The sequence below is a fragment of the Canis aureus genome, chromosome 12 (assembly GCF_053574225.1).
Source record: "Canis aureus isolate CA01 chromosome 12, VMU_Caureus_v.1.0, whole genome shotgun sequence".
NCBI classification, from domain to species: Eukaryota; Metazoa; Chordata; class Mammalia; order Carnivora; family Canidae; genus Canis; species Canis aureus.
In genome coordinates this window covers 29,630,672-29,654,534 of record NC_135622.1, presented here as the reverse complement: position 1 = coordinate 29,654,534, position 23,863 = coordinate 29,630,672, and the positions used below count along the sequence as shown (strand labels likewise).

General features: G+C 36.9%; 1 protein-coding gene and 1 non-coding gene across 2 annotated transcripts in view; both read right to left on the bottom strand.

Annotated features, from left to right (window-relative positions):
• Positions 1-405: 405 nt before the first annotated feature.
• The window catches only part of BUB1 (BUB1 mitotic checkpoint serine/threonine kinase), a 42,916-nt gene continuing 19,458 nt past the window's right edge, over positions 406-23,863 (bottom strand). Inside the window, exons 11-25 of the mRNA XM_077843337.1 lie at positions 22,620-22,678; positions 21,209-21,337; positions 21,003-21,113; positions 20,139-20,238; positions 19,024-19,105; positions 16,676-16,850; positions 14,834-14,918; positions 11,545-11,783; positions 9,807-9,950; positions 3,820-3,935; positions 3,315-3,476; positions 2,976-3,133; positions 2,704-2,878; positions 2,053-2,159; positions 406-720 (exon numbers count right to left, since the gene is read on the bottom strand). Coding sequence (XP_077699463.1) covers positions 525-720; positions 2,053-2,159; positions 2,704-2,878; positions 2,976-3,133; positions 3,315-3,476; positions 3,820-3,935; positions 9,807-9,950; positions 11,545-11,783; positions 14,834-14,918; positions 16,676-16,850; positions 19,024-19,105; positions 20,139-20,238; positions 21,003-21,113; positions 21,209-21,337; positions 22,620-22,678 — 2,038 coding nt within the window. The 3' untranslated portion in view covers positions 406-524. The remainder of the gene's footprint in view (positions 721-2,052; positions 2,160-2,703; positions 2,879-2,975; positions 3,134-3,314; positions 3,477-3,819; positions 3,936-9,806; positions 9,951-11,544; positions 11,784-14,833; positions 14,919-16,675; positions 16,851-19,023; positions 19,106-20,138; positions 20,239-21,002; positions 21,114-21,208; positions 21,338-22,619; positions 22,679-23,863) is intronic.
• Positions 13,547-13,686, bottom strand: LOC144281436 (small nucleolar RNA SNORA29). Its single transcript, XR_013349970.1, has one exon. It is a non-coding gene; the product is annotated as a small nucleolar RNA SNORA29 (small nucleolar RNA).

Genomic DNA, 23,863 nt, shown 5'->3' with positions numbered 1-23,863 from the left:
GTCCTATATGGGGCTGGCTCCCTGCTCAGTTGAGAGTCTGCTTAAGGATTCTTTCTCTCTCCCTTTGCACCCCACCCCCTGCTTTATCTCTCATATAAATAAATAAATCTTAAAAAAGAAAAAAAGAACAGGCAAATTTTATCCATAAGAACTTGAAGTCCTTTGAATATCTTTGAAGAATTTTTTATTGTATACAAATACAAACCCTCAACTTAGAAAAAAGCTGTCTAGCTCCTTTTTTGGCTTAAAGTGAACAGGTCAGTATTAAAAGTGATTTTAGAGAATGTTCAAATCCAGATTATTCTCATGAATGCCTGCATCTCAAGAGGTGCCCCATCAGCCTACTGGGTACCTTACCGGGTTGTAGACTTTGTTGAAATATTTGAAATAATTAAGTCACATGGATATATTTTATGGACTTTATTAAGAAACATTTAACATATAAACAATGAATGTGGAAAACAACAAGGGTCAGAGTGCACAGGCCAGCATTTACAAAGTGACTTTTAGCGAATATCCATATTTTATTTTCTAGAACGCTTATATTCTAAGAGCAGTACAATCAGCCTATTACGTAGGGTCTTAATCTTGCTTGAATAGTGTTGTTGAAATGTTTTCTTCAGATTTTGCTTTAACAAATCCAAAGATGGAAGATGATGACAATCTGGTATGTTCAACATGATGTGAAAAAATTCACTCCACATGTCCAGATGAGGAAGCCTGGAGAGACAATGCATAAATACAAAGTAAAATGTAGTATTTAACACGTAGGGCAACCTCACTCCGGCCTTGGCTTCTACATGCTTGGATAGCTGAAAAGAACTTCACCTAAACACAATTTAATGCACCTAGAATTGGAATGTTGAATCTATTATAAATAAGAGAAATTAATAGACCCAATTGAATGTCTTATATACACCTTACTCCAAAAAACTGATTTAAGTAGTCTTAGATTAGTAACAGGTCTTCAGTGGAAAAACTTTCTCTTTTATTTTTAAGAAAATCAATCTGCTTTTGGCTACCTTTATATACCACACTGCCAGAATCTGACAATCTGGCTGAGTGGTTCTGATGGGCTTAAATATATACATATGGGCCGGGACTGGGTAGATAGGCTGGACTACCCAGTCTAGATAGAGCTCAGATTCGGAGTTCCAACTACCATAACCATTAAAATTAACTGTAAAATCCCTATGGCATGGAAAGAAGGCAGTGGGGAAAAAAGCAGAACACAACTAAATTTGTGTTTCAGACAGGAAATTCAGCCCATTACTATCAGGCCTGCTGGTCAGAGACAGAAGCCTTCTGAATAACTCTCTGGTCCTTTGATTATGAGCAAGAGAAGGAATAAAGCATTTGCTAAATTTGATGACTCATTATGTGGAATAAATCATAGCTGTTCTAAGTTTTCCTTCTGGTCCTGAATCGAATCTTTTTTAGATACTGACACTACATTTTGTAAAATTACTGCCGACTGCTTTTTCTTTTCCTTTTGTCAGGGTGGGTGGATGAGTATGTGAGGGCTGGGAAGTCTCTGCTTAAATTTCTTCAAGATACAAACATGTAAAACTCCATTTGGCTTTTTGGACGCTAAATTTGAATATACTCTTCTACATATGTTTTCATACCTCAAAAAAAGTTAAAGTATAAGTGATATAATGAACATACATGTACCAAATACTCAAACATTACCAATAGCTTATTCAAGTACCACTGTATTAAGAGAGCCATCCATGTTGACAGGAAGAGTTCTAGTCTAGTTGTTAATTTTCACTATTATTTTACAGATGAGAGACACTTGAGTGTGTAGAGGATGCCCACTCCTCAGCCAGTTTTCACTGGTTCTATGAGGCATCGGCTGCTCCACTCTCTGGAAACAGCAGTTGTAGAGCCATGTAACTTGCCAACTGTGCCCAGCATCCAGGACTATGTGGCTTTGCCTCACGTCCCAAGGCAAGACTTTCCCAGGCAGTGGCAGAGATCCATTTCCACCAGACGGAACCCAATATTCTGTTTATGCTCTTTCACTGCAGTACCAATGCAAATACTTACCTCCTAAAAAGCCCTTCAGGCTTCCAGACTCCTCCTTCATTTTTCACTTTCATGTAAGTGCCAAAAAGCATGCAGTACACTGTTGCAGCAACTCCAAAGTAATCAATCTATAAGGAAAATTTAGGTATATATGACTAAAATAGTAATTTACACATGAGTAGATTAAGATGTCTAACTTATGCAGCAAATTATATAGTCACAGGATTTTACTTTTAAACAATTTGGGAAGACATTTGTTCAACGTCCCACTGATACCCTGGTGAATGCTGTCTAGGCTTTGCTGGAGGCTTCCTAGCCACCGCCTCTGGGCTGGTCCCTTGGAAAGCTGTCCTCCCTGAGCTACCGTGTCCTTCTCAAGTCCCTTGTTTTGCTCTCCAGGGGCAAACACAGCGCCTCAGCTCCTCTTCCACATAGGCAGCTTAGAAGTCCTCCCACCTACCTCCCCAGGGCTCTGGTGGTTGGCCTTCACCTGCGCTCTGAAGCCTCTAGCTGCAGGGTGTGCCCATAACTAAAAATGACACTTGAACTGGTCTTAAATCCAAGGACAGAAGATGACTAGACCAGCTCAAACTAATTAGATCCCCAAAATCACTTCTGAAATATAGTAAGTATAAAGAAACGATTTGTAAACCTCTCCCTTTAGTTCCGTACCTGGTAGTTCCATGGTTTGTTACTGAGCATCTCAATACACTGAAAACCAGATGTTTCACACTTTCCTGTAAATGTAGTTCCTTTGGGAAAAAGTTTCATATCTATACTCTGACCCAGGTCAATCAGTGCCAAGCCAGCAGATATATCATCATCTTCACCATCCTGTTCCAAAAATCTGTATTAAACACAAATAAGGGCCAGGCAACATGAGCACAAATCATAAAAGGCTGCTGGGGATGTGGCAAAAACTGTGTTAAAAGTGCAACACTTGCCTGCTCCCAAGTATGAAATTGTCTGGCTTAATGTCTCCATGAATAATTTCACAGTCATGCACTTGTTCAATCATGCAGAGCATCCTGATCGCAAAGGAGAGGACTAGAGCTTGAGGCATCACTTTTTCTGGGGTGTTTTTATAGAGGTTAATAGCATTCTAGAAACAACATAGAGTGGAATCTTAAATTGGTTGCAAAGGATTGATGAAATTTCAAGTCAAGAGCTTTGCTCCCATCTTCCACTTCAATAGAAGCTCCAACTACAAAAGATACATGCAAGGCACAAGGCAAAAATGTACTTCAAACTCATGTTGTCCTCATGATAATGAATATACTTACTAGCAACGTGCCATAGCTGTAGAGATCTCCTACTAACACACTGCCATTCTGGAATAAGTGGGCAGAATAGAATTTGATGAACATGTGTCGCATGCTCGGCTTTAATCTCTCCATCAGCTGGGTCCCAATGTAGAACTCCCAGGGGTTGGCGGGCTTCTGGACCTGCAAATCAGATGTGTGACATTCACATCTGGCCTCACATTCTGGAAAATGATAGCCAGAAAAGCAACTTCGACTCCAACAAAGGATGTGGGTAGAAAGTGATGACAAGTTATGGACTGTTGCTGAAGTATAGGACTTGCTCTGAGAGCACTTCGGTGGCAAGGCCATTCTAAATACTTGCCACATAGTTTTTGTCTCTTAATTGTGAACCAGAAAAAAAAAAAAAATGTGAACCAGAGACCTAAATGAAATTACCATTGTCTAGAAAAAGAAAATGAGGCCAATAAAATCAAGTTCTAAAATTCAGTTCTATACTACACAAAGAATTGCTCAGATTATTTACCTTTAAAACAAATTTCTGTTTATTTTTGGTATCATTCACCTCTCCATGGGTAACTTCATAGACTTGGGCAAAGGCCCCTTCTCCAAGAAGGTGATCGACATAGACCAGCAAGGAACCTTAGAAGACAGATGTGTCAAAATGAAAAAAAAGGGCTCAGAACATTATTTTTGGTAAATTTTGTATTTATAGAATTTTCTTGGGTGCTTGATTGCTTTCATAAATACAAATGGATATAACTCCCTCAGGAAATGTTTTTCCTGTCTTACAGGAAAGTTAAACACCTGCCATAAAACAGCTCCCTTTTTTAAATGATGTGCCAGGCAAATAGAAGCAGCACTGCTGGGTGCCAGGCCAGCCACTTAATGGCAGGAACGGGGCAGACATCCTCTCTTCATCAATATTTTCATATTAAAGGGATAATGCCTTGGCAAGACCATTGTAATGTTAGAAAGAACATACAAAGATCTTTTGTAAAGTGCTAAACAAAGATCTACCATATGCCTTTGAAAAACACAAGTGTTTTACACCTGGATAAAAAGGATAAAGTATATTTGCACTAATATTTCTAATAGAATAATTACAATTTTGTATTGTAGTAAAAATTTTATTTTAGAATAGTTTTTAATTTACAGAAAAGTTGCCTCTACTGTTACCAGTTTCCTCTACTGTTAGCATTTAATAACCATGGTACTTTTGTCCCAAATACAGAACCCACATTGGTAGGTTACTAAATCCACTCTTTATGTGGATTTCACTAGTTTTTACCTAATGTTTCAGGACAAATCTGTCAAATCTCCTTAGCCTCCTCCACTAGGTTGGAACAGTTTCAAACCTTTTGTTTTAGGAGACCATGACAGTTCCAAGGAGTACTAGTCAGATAAATTGTAGAATGTCCTTCAAATTGGATTTGTCTTGCTACTTTTTAATAATAATGGGGTTATTGGTTTGGGGAGAAAGACCACTGAGATAAAGTTGTTAATAGATTTTCAAAGTAATTTTTAAAAATCCACATGTTCAAAATCAAGTATAAAAAAGTAGACTTCTGTCTAATCTGGCATATTAAGGAGCTTGGAAGTCATCACTCCACCTCCACAATAAAACAACCACCACCACCAAACTGAAAATCAGCAAGTCTTCATAGATCCATTAAAAAACTAGTCATAGGGCAAATTGCTGTCCCCGAAATTGGGGAGACAGATTGGTGGATACAGAGAATAACAGCTTGTCAGAAAAGAAGCCCAGGAACAGAAATCACCACTGGAGCCAGTACCAGGAGGATTATAACACTACAAATGCCTCAGATTTTATTTAAGAACAAGTCTTGAGGGAAACCCAAAGCCAACAAGGGAGTCAGAAATAAGGACATGAATGGAAACTTTAGCCTCTACATTAGCAACAAATAGTAAAAACAGCTTAATCTTAAGTTAGATAAATCCTACAGTAGAGGCCTATTTTATATCAGTTCCTTTTACTCAATAGATCAATTTTTTCTAACAAAAATTATAAGGTATACTAAAAGACAAAAAAAAAAAGTTTGAAGACAGAGCAAGTATCAGAGCAAGACACTGATATAACAAAGGTTTTGAAATTATAAAACCAGGAGTTTCTAAAATTATGATTAATATGCTAAGAATTATAATGGAGAAAAGGATAATATGCAAGAACAGATAGGAAATGTAAGCAGACAAACAGAAACTCTGAGAAGGAATCAAAAGGAAGTGCTAGGAAAAAAAATCTCACTATACCAGAAACAAAGACTATCTTCGATGAGCTCTTCACTAGGCTATACATGGCTGGGTAAAGAATTAGTCAGCTTTTAGGTACGTCAATAGAAACTTCCAAAACTGATTTGCAAGGAGAAAAAAATTTTACAAAGATGGAAAAGAATGTTCAAGAGTTATGGGTTAATTACAATAGGTGTACCATATGTGTAATGGAATATTAGAAGGCAGGGAAATGAGAAAGGAATAGAGAAAATATTTAGAGTATTAATAGTTGAGAAATTTCCAAAATTAATGACAGACTAACAAATCAAAGATCTAGAAATTTCAGAGAACACAAGGCAAGAAAAATAGCCAAAAGTCTATACCCAGGCAAGCTGTATTCAAACTGCAGAAAATCAGACAAGAAAAAAATATTGCAAGAAGCCAGAGGAATAAAACCACCTTACCTATAAAGAAACAAGGAGAAGAATTACATTGACTTCTCTTTGGAAACCACACGAGCAGGAAGCAAGCAGAATGTTAAAAGGAAAAACTATCAATCAAAAATTCTGTATCCAATGAAATGATTCCTTCAAAAGTAAAGAAACAAACCCTTGCTTACACAAAGATTAAGGGAATCTGTCATTAGTAAGCCTGCCTTGCAAGAAATGTTAAAAGTTCTTCAGAGAGAAAGACAAGGAGATGATCCAGAAACTTAGATCAGAAGAGTACAGGAAAAAAGAATTAAGTGAAGATAAAATAAAATATTTTATTTTTCTTACTTTTAATTGATCTAACAGCTAATCAAAATAATAATTGCTATAATGTATTCAGTTAAGTAGAGTTAGGATAAGTGAGAGCATCTCTGATTAACATACACGTTAAAAAATCTCAACAAAATATTAGCAAATCAAATCCAAAACATGTATTAAAAAAAATTATTTACTATGACCAAGTGGGATAGTGCAGGTATGCAAGGCTGGTTCAACATTCAAAAATCAATTAATGAATCTATCACATGAACAAACTAAAAAGAAAAATCACATGACCTTATCATAAAAACAGAAAATGTTTGATAAAAGCCAATACCCATTCATAACAACTTTCTGCAAACTAGGAGTAGAAGGAAGCGTTCTCAACTTGATAAAGAACATCTACAGCTAACATTACTAGTGAGAAACTAGGTAAGTGTTTTCTCACTAAGATGAGGAATAAGGAAAGAATTTCTCCTCCCACCATTTCTACTCTGGAAGTCCTAGCTAAAACAATAAAACAAGAAAATGAAATAAAAGGTACATAGATTGGGAAGAAATAAAAAAAGTCCTTGTACACAGATGATAAGCATCATCTAGCCAGAAAGTGCCAAAGAACAACAACCAAAAATCCTCCTGTAATTAATACATGATTATGATTACAGTAAGATTGCAGGATGCAAGGTCAATATATTAAGTCAATTGCTTTCCTATGTACCAGAAATTAGTAAGTGGAATTTGAAATTAAAAAAGCACAATACCACTTACATTAGCATCCTCCCAAATGAAATAATTTGGGTATAAATCTAACAAAATATATATAAGATCCATATAAGAAAAACTACAAAACTTTGATTTAAAGAATCAAATAAGGGCAGCCCGGGTGGCTCAGGAATTTAGCGCCGCCTTCAGTCCACGGCGTGATCCTGGAGACCCAGTATCGAGTCCCACATCGGGCTCCCTGCACAGAGCCTGCTTCTCCCTCTGTCTGTGTCTCTGCCTCTCTCTCTCTCTGTGTCTATCATGAATAAATAAATAAGTCTTAAAAATAAATAAAAAATCAAATAAGATCTAAACAGAAATATTCCATATACATGGATAGGAAGACATGATATTGTCAAGATGTCATTCTTCCCAACTTGATCTATAGATTCAATGCAATTCCAATAAAAATCCCTGCAAGTTATTTTGTAGCTACCGACAATTGATTTTAAAGTTTATGTGGAAAAGCAAAAGGCCCAGACAGCCAACACAATATTGAAGAACAACAAGTTGGAGGACTGACATTATCCAACAGCAAAATTTACTACAAAAGCGACTGTAATCACAACAGTGTAATATAGATAAATAGACCAATGGAACAGAAGAGAGAGCCCAGAAATAGAGCTAAGCAGATAGTCAACTGATCATTGGCAAAGGATCAAAGACAGTTCAATTAAGAAAGGATAGCCTTTTTGGGCAGCCCCGGTGGCTCAGCGGTTTAGCGCCGCCTTCAGCTCAGGGTGTGATCCCAGAGACTTGGGAATGAGTCCCACATCAGGCTCCCTGCATGGAGCCTGCTTCTCCCTCTGCCTGTGTCTCCGTCTCTCTCTCTCTCTCTGATGAATAAGTAAATAAAATCTTAAAAAAAAAAAAAAAAAAAGGAAGGATAGCCTTTTCAGTAAATGCTGATAGAACTGGACATCAACATGCAAAAATTAATCTAGACCCAGAACTTATACCTTTCATAAAAGTTTACTCAAAAAAAAAAAAAAAAGTTTACTCAAAATAGATCATACACATTAATGTAAAACATTTTATAGTTTTAACTATAAAATTCCTAGAAGGTAACAGAATAGCTAGGTGACCTTGGGTTTGCTGATGACCTCTTAGACACAACATCAAAAGCATGATCCATGAAAGAAATAAATTGATAAATTGGACAAAATTTTAAAATTTCCACTCTGCAAAAGACACTGTTAATAGAATGAAAAGATAAGTCAAAGACTGAGTGAATATCTTAGTGAAACACAGAAGTGATAAAAAGATATTCAAACTCTTAAAGATACAACAAACTCTTAAAACTCAGGAAAATGGGGGAAAAAAACCTCAAAACTAAGAAAATGAACAACCTGATTTTTAAAATATGGGCAAAAGATCTGAATACATGACTCACCAAAAAAGACATACAGATGGCAAATAAACATATGAAAAAAATGTACAACATCATATGTAACTAGAGAACTGCAAATGTAAAGCAATAATGAAATACCATTGCACATCTGTTAGAGTGGCCAAAACCCAAACTACTGATAACACCAAGTGATGGTGAGGATATAGAGCAGCAGAGCTCTCATCGATTGCTAGGGGGAATACAAAATGGTACATATTCAATTTGAAGGCAGTTTGGCAGGTTCTTAGAAATAAACATACTCTCACTTGTCCCAGAAATCACAACTCCTTGGTATTTATCCAAATGAACTGAAAACTTATGTCCATACAAAAAGTGCATAGGGGTATTACAGCAGCTTTATTCATAACTGTCAACAGTTATGCAGCTAAAATGTCCTTCAATAGATGAACAGATAAATACACTGTGGTACATTTGGACAATGGAATATTACTCAGATAACGTAAAGATAGAGCTTTCAAGTCATGAAAAGACAGAGGAATCCTAAATGCATATTGCTGAGTGAAAGAAGCCCATCTGAAATGCTTGCATACTGTATGATTCCAACTCTATGACATTCTGGAAAAGGCAAAACTGAGACAGTAGTAAAAAGATTAATGCTTGTCAGAGTTTTAGTGGAGGGGAGAGATGAATACATTTGTCAAACCCCATAGAACATAAAATACAAAGAATATTGGTTCATAAACTTTAACATATGTACCACACTAATACAAGATGTCAATAGGGAAGCTCTGTGTGTGTGTGTGCATATGTGTTTATGTGTACACACACGTATGTAAAGTATCTTGTGTGAAGTCTTGCTCCACATCCACCCTGCCAAGCATTTTTATTAGTTTTGAGTATGCTTCATGGGCTCTCCAGAAATAGCATCGAATATATGTTATCTTCCCCCTTTTTAAGAAATAAAAGATAGCAATATAATACTAGTCTGCCCTTAACAGCACGTTTTGGACATCATTCCCTATCAGTACAAAGCAAACTATATTTTACTGTAGAGGTGTTCTATAATTTAAGAGTCTTCATAGACACCTATGTTGTTTCCAATGTTTTGACACGCACATATGTCATTTTGAACGTATGCAAGCCTATCTGCAGGAAATTCTTAAAAGTAGATGTCTAAAAGTATATATATTTTTATTTTGATAGATATTACCAATAGCAATTAAAATCTTACCATCATTGCTTAACAAAGTGTTCTCATCTTAGTGTTACAGATAATTTATAACTCTTTTCTAGAGGTCAGAGTGGGTCATAGGTACTAGGTGGTACTAGGGATAGTACCAGAAGGAGAATCACACACTTAAGAGTTACCATCAACTTCCCATATAGAAGCAAGAGTTTTATTACCCATATTGTCCTTACCCAGTTGAAACTCAGTCTTGGGCTTGATGGCTGGAAGTTTACACTGCCATTCATAAGTATTTGGATAGGATCTCACTGGTTTAGAAAGCCCAGATAAAAGTTTGAGAATCAACTCATCATCCCATGGATTCTCAACAGTAAAGTCTTAAAAGGAATGGGAACAAAAGAAAATGAATTCATTACCCAAGAATTTTCTCAAAGAAACTATAGCCAAAACAAGTAGAGACATTCATCAAATAAGCTTTCAAAAGCCTTATCTTTAAAAGAGCATTGATTCAAGTAATAACCATTTGCAAAAAATCAAAATGGTTCATCCTGCACAGTTCATTATTTGTTATTTTAGATAAAGAAATTTATATCAACATTCAGTGGTGACTAAGGAAATGAACACCAGAGTGCCTGGGTAGCTCAGCGGTGAGCGTCTGCCTTCGGCCCAAGGAGTGATTCTGGAATCCTGGGATCGAGTTCCATGTCGGGCTCCCTGCATGGAGCCTGCTTCTCCTCGTGTCTCTCATGAACAAATAAATAAAATCTTAAAAAAAAAAAAAAAAAAAAAAAAAAGGAACACCGAAGGCATCTGTTCCACTTGCCTGGAATTGGTAGATTCTGCCTTTAACATAATTATCTTAAAGGCAGACCTGGATATTAGTTACTTCACTCAGATATATATTCTGTAACTTGCTTTCCCACTTGTATCTACAAAACGCAATGCTTTTCAAAACATAATGACTTTCAATATTACTTTTTATGGGCAATTTGCATGTATGAGATGGATTTAGGTTCACAAAAAAAAAATCATTTCTAAAGGGAAGAATAAAGTCTCTGTTCAATTTAGCATGCTATAAAAATTCTTTCAGTAGTAGTTATCAAAGACTAATCCAGCATGAGTCACACATACTTAGTGCTAAGCTTATATATATATACGTGTGTGTATATATGTATATACATATACATATATATATACACAAATATATATAACCTGTCCTGTGTGCTTCATGTTTGGTCCTTATAAGAAGACTCTGAAATAGGAGTCTTCCACTTCATAGAAAGGAAAGAGATCCACAGAAAATTGAAATAAATGATCTTGGCCAAGATCACATGACTGCCTAAGAGTGGGAGCTAGGATTAGAATCTAGTCAGTCAAAAAAAAAAAAAAAAAAAGAATCTAGTCAGTCTTCAGAGTCTGTATTCTTTTCTTTTTTTCTTAAAGATTTTATTTTTCATGAGAGGCACAGAGAGAGAGGCAAAGACACAGGCACAGGGAGAAGTAGGCTCTCTGCAAGGAACTTGATGCGGGACTTGCTCCCAGGACCTCAAGATCATGACTTGAGCCAAAGGCAAATGCTCAACCACTGAGCCATCCAGGTACTCCCAGAGTCTGTATTCTTAACCACTATGCAAGACTATCCAAGACTGTTTCTGGGTAACCAGTGTAGAGCAGTTAAGCCCCGAGCCTCTTTACTTAAACGAAATGCCTGGCATAGTAGGCTCTCCAATTCTAACTCCCTCCTCCAACAGGAGTGACTTTGATACATTCTAAAATTAAAACAAATTAATCTGCCCTCCAAGAGTGCCTCTGTTGTACTGCACTGTGATCCAGTTTGCAAGTTTTGTCTGAAGTTGCATTCTACTCCATGATATTCAAGTCCCTGTCCTTTAAGCTTCTTTTGTGGAACAGTTTTCACCAGCCTATAGTTCTTATTCAGGGACACAATAAAGATTGAACATCTGTTCATACTTGGAGCATAGACATTCTCAAGTGAACTAGTCTGCATCCGTTCTGCTTGGTGCCCAGCGCTGGCATCTGGTGGATCTTCTGCAATGGCGAGGTTAGGGTCTGTGAGTTTACAAGCCTCAAGACTCTGTGCTACCTCACTCGTCAGCATGCCACCTGCAGCAGGCTGGCTCACATGGAGCAGGGATGCCGAAGATACAGCTGTAGGGAATGCTGGCTCTAGGCTTTTCTCTTGAATTGGACTGGATGTGTTAAAGGAACAGACAAGAGGAAACAAAACAAATGATTACAAGACTATTAGATTTGATCACAATATTTCACAAAATAGTTTCCTTTTCGTTCTACAGAGGACATTTCAAAACTTCTTTACAAAGAGCCAATTAAAGCATTTTCTTCAGACAAATACATGCAAATACACAGCTTATACAATATGAATAGAAATAAAATCAAAGACATGGAAACATATTCAATAAATAGGTGAGGGAATGGATATTCTCTAGAGGGAAACATGGGAAGGGGTGGGGTTATTTCCCCAAGATGTCATCAACTTGGGGAATCAAGACTGAATATCAAACTTTATTCCAAAATGGCTCTCTCTACAGCACTGAAACAGAAAATGTCATAATCCAACAATCTAGTACCAATTTCTTTCACATAGAGTTGATCTGTATTATTCATGGATCCCATATTTGTGAATTCTCCTACATGCTAAGACTCATTTGTACTCTCTGAATCAATACTCATGTGCTTTTGCAGACATGCATGATGGTGAAAAGTTTTGGTCACCCAACATACACATTCCCAGGGAAAGTAGAATAAGGCCATGTTCTGCATTCTTGGTCAGCTCTCACACTGTCGAGTATCCTTTCGCAGTACATTTAATAACATGTTTTTCTGTTTTTGTGATTTTGCTGTTCCCCGAAGCGCAGTGCTAAAGTGTTGTCTAACGTTCCTAAGTGCAAAAAGGCCATGATGTGTCTCATGGGGAAAATCTGTGTTAGATAAGCCGCATTCAGGTATGAATTATAGTGCTGTTGGCCTGGAGTTCAATGTTAATGTATCTACAATATTTATTAAATAAGGTGTCTTTAAACAAAATATTGTGAACAGAGGCTCACAGAAACCTAACAAGGAATGATGGTTTAGTGTTGGGTAATTCAGAGTTTGCAGTGATTTTATACAAAAGAAGTGCAAATAGTAAGACTCAACTGTGCGTATCTCCATTCACATAAACTCTCCTCCATTTTTACACCCACATGAACACAAACACATGTCTAAGTGTGCATCCTTATAAAAATAAATATATACATGCAACTTTATGTTGCATTCTTACTTCTTGGTGGCATTTTTCCTACAAGGAATTTTTTAAAAAAAGAAACTAGTTTTGGAATAATTTCAGACTTAAAGACATGTTTCAAAGATCATAGAAAATTCCCATATACTCTCCACCCAATTTCCTCAAATGTTGTCTCACACTACTGTGGCTCCTCTGTCAAAACCAATAAACCAATATTTGTTATACAACTCTTAACTAACCTCCAAACCTCCTTTGGATTTCACCATTTTTCCCACAGAGCCATTTATTTGCTCCCAGATCAAATCATGGGTACGATGTTGTATCCAGTTGTCTCCTTACCCCCTTCTCATCTGTGATGGTTTCTTAGTGTTTCTTACTTTCCCAAGACATTGTCAGTTTTGAGGAGTACTGGCCAGGCATTTTGTAGAGTGTCCCTCAATTTGGGTTCCTTAGATGTTTTCCTCATGATTAGACTGTGAAGAATGTTCCAAAGGTAAAAATACCCTTCTTAATGCAAAGACTATTATGAGCCATTGCTTGTGAAATTAACCTTGATCATTTGGTAAAGGTGGTATCTGTCAGGTTTTTCCATAGTCTTTATCGTGGATTTTAATCACTACATACCATTTAATTCAGTGGATGTATGCTGGAATAGAACAATTCCCTGATTCTTAGATATTAAAAATATTTCCAATATTTTAATCAACTAATTTTCTGTTCAGCCATTTCATATAGGAAGAGGACACAAATAAATCCTCCTCTTCAGATCATGGCAATTTTTAATCTATCCCATAAGCATAGCCACCAAAATCTATTATTGGGAGAAAATGTGGTAGTCAAATGGGAATATTTCCAATATCTTGTATTACAGCAAAACAGATATTAGGGGTATCCATGCACACAGAAAAAACTGCTTTCGAACTCATATAAGTTGTTACTAGCTACTGGAGTACCAAATTATTATGGGTGCATAAGGTATCAATAAAACCCTTTTCCCTTCTTGAGGATTTGAGTTTTGGTTAACTTTCTAGCTCTTCTCCCCTGAAAACTTGAAAAGGTAAGAGTATCACCGTCTCCAATGTTGATGGTAAAAAATAACCATCACTGGTAACAGAATTCTAGACTAAAAAAATTAGAAATACATGCTGGGGAATTCACAGCTTCAGGCCCCAGATATGAGGACTCTTGTAATGGGCCTATCCTTTGTGGGAACTCTGGATCTAAATCTATGGAGGGTTACAAGAGCCACTGATACCCATGGACATAAGGCTTCTAAGCTAGGGAAACTTCTGTACCTTGGTCCTAAGTGTTTCCTTTTGACTTGTTTCATGCAGGCCAAAGACAATATTGTGTTAGACAGTAATTCCCCTGGCAACTGATTTTTGTCCTATGTATTTCTATATTAATCTTATGCCAAGTGTGGCTTATGGCACTCTTATAAATCAGAAGATTAGTTGTATGTAGAAGTTTCCTGTTGGGCAGTAACAGACTGTGTTAAAGGCAAGATCTGTTAATCTGCATTGATTTTATTAATTAGGGACTTAACTATTTTCTACATGCTTATTCATATTTTTTTCTTTTGTAAATTCTGCTCAAGTCTTTTATCCAATTTATTTACTGGAGTCTTAGTTTATGAAAAGGTGTTTAATAACAAGAGGCAGTTTAATAACAAGACAGTATAGTGGTGACAGCAAGGCCTCTGAACCTAAGAGATACAGGTTGAAATTACAGTGACGCACATTTGAAATGAGTACAAGTCAGTCATGGGAACCACTCTCACAGAGACTCTGCTGCTTCTCTCACTGCCCTGATATATCCACTGTTGAGGTTTATCACTGTATGTATATCTCTAGAGAGTACCTACCTTCTGGCTTCTACCTACAAGTCAATAAAATCTCATGTGCCTCAAAGTGTTGGAATTACGTATTCCACTACATACTAAAAGCAAAGCCAGAGTGACAGTGGAATGACAGAACCAAGCACATCTCACAATACCTGAACTTTCTCTCTTTTGAGGGTTCTACGTTTTCTTCACGAGAATCCAAAGTCACATGGGTACACTCTCTTGCTGCCACATTTTCTGAAATATGTAGAAAATTAGAGACATTATGCATGCATATGATTTTATATGGTTATAAAGTCCAGAATTCCTTTTTACAATGACTTTCATTATAATTTCAAAATAGTGTTCCATGGTAAAATTTTCCTTAATATTTTTAAAGTGGGGGAAAAAAAACACTAAAAATTTTTTTTACTATTAATATTTGTGAGCACTTCAACTTTATACATCCAATCCTTCAAGAGAAAAGGGTCCAAAGGATGGCAGGTCTGCTGTGGGCAGGATGACCAGCCTGTGGAGGTTACTGGTATGGGTGGAGGGCACACCATGCTTTAGGAGAACCTGATGACAAGGACATGGAGAGTCAAACACTGGAATGCTTCTGGAGAGCAGAGATTTATTGAGTGTCTTACTGCCTATCTAACTGCTTTATTTATATTTAGTATTTAGTCGGTTAGCATTTAGTTGATTAAACTGATTTAGAGTGTTTACATGAGGAAGATACCTGGCAATTCTTAACATCATTCCTTTTAACTAAAAACAAAAAAAGTTTATCTACGGAAAGATAAACTACATAGGTGGTACTATGGAGTATATATACTCTCTCTATATATATACACATAATACTATAAATAGCCCAGTATTAGACTGAACTGAATTTTATCAGATATTGTGTCACCAAACAGGTGCTAATATTTTTTAGCACTAGAACATTAGCTTCTATTTATCCAACCAAAGTGCAAATACTCCAAGAACAGCCAATATTGACTCTCTGACTCAACTGATTAAACTAGTTTTCCCAAGATTTTTTTGTTAAAATAGCAAGCTTATGATGGCATTTAGCAATTGTCCAAGTATCAACTGAACTCTCCTTTAAAATCCAGAAAAGAAATGTAACATACTGGTTTAGTACTCTAAGAAAAACTTTTTACTCCTTAGTTAAAAATTTTTAGGTCTACAAGTTCGACTTATTAAAATGTGATTCCATGTAGGGGAGTGAAATTCTTTGACAGTTCTTTCATTATATTGCTTGGAGGAACAATTACTCTTTTTAATAAAAGTGTCAGTAATGATGGAGTTTGTCTAGGAAAAAACTCATCAAAATGGTAAAATGGTCCCAGACCTTATTGCCAATATATTTTGTAGGTTGGTACTTAATAGGTAATAATTAATTATCTGTGCTCAATGTATTAAGGTTCAATTCAGATAAAGACTTTGATGTAGGAGTGTTATGTTTAGGGGAAATAAGAACTATCTGCATTTTATCATTACTCTCTTAAAGTTTGTCATTAAAAAAAATAAGAAGAAGAAAATAGGAAATTCCTGAATGTAGTACTTGGCTACAACTCTAAAGTAATAAAATTTGTAGACATATACCAAGGACTAAAATTTGCTATTTGCTACTCTTAAAATAGAAATGTTCATTATTTTTAGCATTCAAATAACCTGTCTGTCCCAGCCATGTTGTTTGCAGTAAACATAGCATAAACCTATATCCTATATAAATGGGTTGGACTTTGTATATCTGTCTTTAAATGCTTCTATAGGTTTTTCTACCGTTCTATCTATAATCTAAGTTACTAAGTTTCTAAAATGCATAGACTTTCGGAAAACAGTATGCCAAAAGAAAAACTCATACAGGCAATGATAAGTAAATGGATTTTAAATTTCCTCTTGATGATCTTTAAACTTCCATTTGGAATCTCTAAGAAGAAAATGTAATCCTGAATGAACTGAAGGTGGCAGAAGACAAGACACTCAAGTGGTGTGACACACACCTTTATCCTCCAGAGCAGGTACTAAATCTGTTGGTGGTCTGTGGAAAGGTGTGGATGCAAGCTGTGCGGCAGCTGTGAAGTGTCCAGGGCTCTTCGGACTGGGTGCCAGGGTTTTGTTGCAGCGGACACCCCAGACAGTTGAGTCATCGGAAAACTCTTCAGTGTGAGGTACTTCCTACAACAAAAGATGAACTGAAAAAAAAAAGAAACAATCTCCCTGTCTTGGCAACAAAATTTAACTCATTGATACTGTTTAAGATTTAAAAAAATGAGGAATTACAGAGGAAATAGATGTCACCCCTGGCTAACACAAAGTCAAGGACATCAGAGTTCTGTTTTCCCCAGAAGCAGGACACTTCATCTTTAACACACTCCAGTGCAGTCATACTGTATTCAAGGGTTGCATTTTATTTTCCAATTTTTACTTTTTTTTTTTTTAATTTGAAAAGTCTAGAATTACAGAGGAGTTATGAAGATCATAGAGTTTCCATGTGCACTTTGTCAAACTCCCTCTGATGTTAGCATCTTACAGAATCCTGGCGCATTTGTAAAAACTAAACAATCCTACTAAGTCTAGATGCTGTCTGGATTTCATCCTTTTCCCACTCATGTCCCTTCTCTGTTTCTGGCTCCAGTCCAGGACGCCACGTTGATTTAGTTATCATGTCTTTTTGGGTCTCCTCAAACTTGTGCCAGTTTATTGGTCTGTCCCAGTGTTTCTTACATTTCTGAATACTGGTCAGGAGCTATGTAAAATGTCTCTCCCATCTGGGTTTAAATTTGGCCTTTTCTCATGTTTAGAGTGGGATATAGATTTCAGGGCAGAATATCAGGGGTAAAGTGCCCTTTCTTATTACATCACATTAGGGGTACATGATATCAACACAACTTACTACTGATAAGGTTAACCAATCACCTGGTAAAGGTAGTATGTGTTAGGTTTCTCCTCTATGAGGAACTATTTTTCCCTTTCTTGACCCTTATTTGTCAGAAGCCTACATGGTCTAGACTATACTCAAAGGGAGGTAAATTAAGATTCACCTCCTGCAAGGAGGGATATTAAAGTATTTGTGGACATATGTTAAAATCACCACATTAATAATTTGGGTGAGATAGTTCAAATATCATGCTTCTTCTTAAAGTTTCACTCGTTAATTTTAGAATTTTAGCATTCCCTGTGGATCTTGCCTGGAACAAGGATTACTATGGTGTTCCAGTGGTGATTTTCTATTATCATTCATTCCTTCTACATTTATTACCTACAATTCTTCTGTAAGGAAGGTTTATTTTGTCCTCTCCCATTTGTTTATATCAATACAGATATTTATTTTGTTTCTAAGGTTATAATCCAATACTACCTTATTCTACTTATTTTCTTATTTGCATTGTGCCAGGTTTGGCCATGGGCTTATTCAGCTTGCCTCCTGAGTTCTTTTATTAGGCCATCTTTTTTTCTAAAGCACTTTCTTACTTTCTGGCACCACAAGATGCTCTAGGCTCATCTTGTATTTTCCTTCTTCAGCCCCAGAATTAGCTATTTCTCCAAAAATGCAATGGTCACATTTTAGAATCAGTACACAAAGACAGAAACTGCTGAGTCAAAATTGTACTTGGCAAAACCATTCACTTGCTAATAAGGTGTCACCCATGGCTTATATAGTACATAGTTTTTATATATTCAGTCCATTATTTGAAGCTTTTAAGAAGGTCAAGAAGTTCATCAGAAGTATTAGTGAAGTGAGTGACAATTCATTCAAAAGAATCCACTGGGGAATTCAAACTATGAGCCAGGATTTAGTACAGCTTTCCAGTACTGCTCTCTAACATATCACAGCCAGAGGGCTGGGTAGGAGTGAATGGAGAAAGCACATCACGTGGTTACACTCAGGGCTAGAGTGGAAGCTGCATACGGGTTGGATACAATTGCTGCTGTGACAGAAGAATGCTTTGGGCCAGTCCACTGCTGACACTTGTCTGCTGAGTTATGCTGATGATGAACTAGTTCAGTTTAATTCAGACTTGTTGGTTTTTCTCATATTCCATTGTAGGCCTTACTTCTTGGGTCTCGGAAAAAAATATATCCCCTACTTGTTCCTCCTGCCACAAGGGAAGGCTTTGAGGGTCAGGATCCTATCATTATTTAGTTTCTTTATCTATCATAGTGTGTGATACAAAATCGATACTCAAATAATTAGCATAATGTTCCCCAAAACCCACTCTTCATATATCTTTGTATTTTCCAGCATTGTTTTACATACACTATCTCATTTGATTGCCATACCACTTGGTAAAATGAAGAGGAAAGAACTGTAAGATCCATTTCATGGATTGAGCAGTGAGGTACTTACATTGGGTTTTGAAAGAAATCTGCTTACAGAGCGTTCTCCAAAGGTCCTGGCTCCTGCGGGTTTATTTTTAGGCTGTGGTAATCTAAGGAAAGATTTGTAAAATTATAAATTGTAATATACTAAAGGAAATACTACCACTTGAGACTGTTAGAAATATTATCCACTTATCCTATTTAATTAGTTAATACTTACATACACATTCCTTACTTTGACACAGTAGTTGTAAGAACACTGAGTACAAATGGAATTAACTTGACTATGTACATAAAAATAGATTTACAGTAACTTAAGAGAGGGTAGAAAAATATAAAATCTCTACTACACGGAGTTATAAATTTTAAGAACAAAAAAAGAGGTAGGGCCACGGCCAACAGAATGTCATGGATGCCATATATTTTATTTCTTATCTCTAGGACTAGGTCTAGCCATGGAATTTCCCTGAGAGCTGGTCAGACTATTTCCTTTCTACTTCAAGATGAATCTCTTCTACATCATGATACTCTTAATTCATACTGCCACCTTTCTTTCCATGGTTTAAACTGTAAACTGAAAATTGCTGGAGTTACCCCCTCTACTCCCACATATGGCACCCTAATGTAATGTCTTTCAGCTTGAAACATCTCTCTGCAGCATGACTCAATATAAGACACTTCCTTTTCTGTAACAATCCTACAAATATAATAAACAGAGCATGTATGGATACTTGTACTGGTAAACTCATTCACACCTAATACAATTTCAAATCTATAGAACCCCTCAATTCTCTGATAATTTTTATAACCATATTGTTTTCCTGTCAACACATGCTTTTGCTATGGAAGGTCTGCTTTCTCGTAACTCCTGTGTAACAATGCTACAGCAACAATCTTCCCATCACAGGATTAAAAGGCTCACCAGCAGCAGAGCTGGCACTGAGACACAGACCATTTGATCAGCAGGCCACATTTTCTCACTACCTCAAGTCTCAGAGGAAGCTCTGAAGCATTTCATGTCACTGTGACAAGAGATATCTCCCCCAATCCACCATCTCTCTTTCTTCTAACACTGGAGGAAAAACTGGCTAGTTGTTTCTTCAGGTGAACACAGGAGAAAACTATAATCAAATGTTTCTTTACCCATAATTTTCTTTGTTTCCATCTTCAAACACAGGAAAAGCAGATGACAAAGAGGAGATGATCTTATTGACTCCCCAAGCCCCAGAAGAACTTGCATTTTCTGCATTGGAGTAAGTAGTAGCATTTTATTAATATAGTAGGAAAAAACGCTAAGATTTATGCTAAACTTCACCTACAAATAAGAAAATGGAATAACAGCTTTCAGAAGAGAACTGATACATTTTTCAAATACTAGGTAATGAGGTAAGTCAATTTGTAGTAAGATGAAGTGACTTAACCATGGTCACAGTTTTTAACTCTCAAGCCTCTAGGTCTTGAGTTCCTGCTACAAGCAAAGCGTAGTATTCATCATTCTCTTAAAACACTGCTCTTGTTACCCAATGATGAAAAAAAAGCTCTCTGCAGCCTTCTTTCCCATTTTCTATAAGAAAGAATTAACCTCTTCACTTTCTATTCCAAGGTCTCCCGAGTCTAAGTATCCTATTTATCTTTATCATGCTCTCTCTCTCTGGCTTCCAGCATGAAACCTGGGACTCTAAACAAATGTGGGCCCCAACACTCCACCCAGGACATTCCTCTACCGGGGAAGGCTCAAGTCACACCTTGAGCGTTCAGGTTTTCCTGGCCATCCCTTACCAGGATTCTGTCCTTCTGTAGTACTTACTTTTAAGAAACAAAACAAATCTATGACAAACACTGAGTATCTTTTCAAACACTGTTGTGTTTTTTTTTTATTTCATTCATTCCCTGCCCTTCTGTGACAAGCTAATCAAGGGAAGGGCAATTTCTTGTATAAATCCTTGATATTTTCTGTGGCAACCACCCACAATGTCTGTACCTAGTAGCGTTTAAATAAAGTATTACTTTGAAACTGGGCCTCAAATGCATCTTCATTTTGATCTAGAGATGGCCATTCATCCTTGTCATCAGAAATATCAGGAAGTGTAGGAGCCTGAAACATATTCATGATGAAACCTTAGAAGAATAAAAAGAGTAACTGTAAACATGAGTGGGAAAGTGCTTGCATTAATTTGTTGCCAGATGCTACACACTCAAACCAAAGGCTTTACCTAATGCTTCTTTTGTGTGTACGGTGGGTGATGGCTGCACCCTGGATGGGGTCGCCTGAACCGTTCCCAGCGACGTGTTTGGAGTTGTATGAAAAGAACCTGCGTTAACAACCTTATGTGTTTCAGACCCTATAAAAGAAATGGGGCAAAATGCATTACCAGTAGAGAAATCAGAGTGATTTAGAAGGGACATAATTTAAGAAACTTATTATAATCAAAACATTTTATTATTGCTGATAATTATCACTAAGGACTTCTGTTATTACAGTGCTTGCATAGCTCTCATTTTTATTTTTATAATATTCTCATGAGGTAGGTAAGGTATAATTATCCTTTTACAGAAAGAAATGAAAATTCAAAGAGATTAAGTGGCTTGGTCTAAGATCATTATCAAATTTAGCAGGTTGTCATAACTAGTACCTTTCACTCTACTATATCCCAAGAAATAGAGGTTTATAGTTACACCATGAATCTTAAGACTGGCTTTCATCTTACTCAGCTGGAGTCCAGACAATAGCACCCAAGGCCCCACAAAACCTGAGCATGTTCACTCAGACCTCCCCTCCCTCCTTCTCCTCTGATTCACTCTAGCCACCTCTTGGCCTCTTTTGCTGTGCTTAGGAGCCATCAGAGTCCTGCCTCAAGGCTCTGTACTTGCTCTTCCCTTTGCCTGAAACAGGTTGTCCAAGCTAGCTGTATAGGCAGTTCCCTCCTTTGAGATTTTATCCAAAATATCATTTTCCTTGTGAGCATCTTTTCTGGTCACCTCTGAAACCTTAATCCCCTTCCACCCAACACTTTCTTTACTCCTCTGCCTTGGTGGGGGTTTTGTTCTTTCTGTTCACGACTATGTCCCTAAGTACCAGAATATGCCTGGCATCTCGCAAGTGTTCAGGAAGTCTTGGTTAAATGCGGGGGTTATCAGCTGTTTCAAGCAGGTTTGCTCCCCACTAGGCTGTCACCAGAGAGGATGCCAAAATCAGATGGGGGGGAAAATCAATGCACAATTGAGGTATCTTATTTTGTTCATAAAACGTACCTTTTATGCAAATGCCTCTAACAAAGTAGAATACTCCTAATTAAACTTTTAATTACCTTCCCTATCTCACAATATATTAAAGATGACTCTTGTTTTTGATAAATCTGCTGAGAAATTTAATAAAAAAGGTTTCACAAATCAAGTTTCCAAAGGATTCTAATTAAGAAGATGTAATCAGGAAGTGGATTTCTACTCTACTTGAGATGGCCTGGGGCTTACCTAATCATTAAACGCTAAGAATAGGAAAGTGAACACCTAAGTTCATTAAGGTTTGAAGTCTTTATGAGCCACTGCCACCAAACCGGTCTCTCAGTGACCTGCAGGATTCTGGGCAAAAAGGTCAGGAACAAATTTACTATAATTAAATATTACCTTCTTTTATCTCTGCTCCACTCTGTGGCTTGAACTCATGAGTACTTTTAGTCACACATCTGAAAGAGAAAACTCTTGAGATATACTAATTCTCAAAAAAGAACAGTGAAAAAGTCTGCAATTACAAGCCTGTTCTTAAAATACAGATGGAAGTGCTTAGGTCTATAGTGTAAGTAAATGAAACATTTTTTTTTCTTTCATTTCCTTTTGAGGTAAAGGCCAGGTACCACATGTTTGCTTGACACGGTGGGCCTGTATTTTAACATCATGATGATCGTTCCTATGTGGTAGGGCAGAATAATGGCTTCCAATTCAAACGATCCCATTTATTACATAGGCTAAGGGACTCACACCCAGGTCCAGGCCTGGGTGCCCAGTGCAGCTAGCCAGAGTCATGTTATGGGAAGCACTTGCATGCTTTAGCTGATGGGCCACCTCTCATGTGATGAACCAGTAGCCACAAATCTTCTTCTGGTTCTTCAGACTTTAAGAGTTATCGAGAAGTTTAAAAAATGGCACAAAAGACATTTATATCATGGTTTGAAGTACCATCATGACAGTGGACTTCATCGATTTAACATCGTTAGAATTCCCTTAGCAGGGACCATGCTAGGATATAAAGTAAAAAGTGCAACACACTTAATTTTATAAATCCCCACCAAACTGTCTTAAAAACATTAGTTTTTATTTGAGATTCTAGATAAAGGCACCTTTTCTCTGCCATGGTAAGCTGTCTTGGCTAAATAGAGTATCAGAGGGGTCCATTAGGTCCCTTGCCTGGGCCAGGATCAGGGTCAATCTCAGTTGCTTCTGACTGAGATCTAAGTATTCAATAGATTAAAGAGTTTCACAGTTTTATAGGGTCAACTGGGTCTGGTTTCTCCATCTGCAGGGGCAGTTAAACATTCAATATCTCTTTGGGACTGTAACTGCTCTCCTGTTTTTATTATTTTATAATTGCATTAATGATAAAGAACTAATGAAGTCATAGCCCCCAATGACACAACAGTTCTTTTTTTAAATATACTGCACAATAAATAAACAAACAAACAAATAAATAAATATACTGTACAACACAGGTCTGAATTATTATTGTAACCTGAGTGAAAAAGCATTTTAAATCTTATTTCCAGGAGAAATCATTGATAAAAGTTAGTCTTAAAGAACTAGTACTTGTAAATCATAACCTATGCTAAGGAGTTTAGCTCAAGAAGAGGGTCAAAGTTACACTGTAGAGCTCTCAT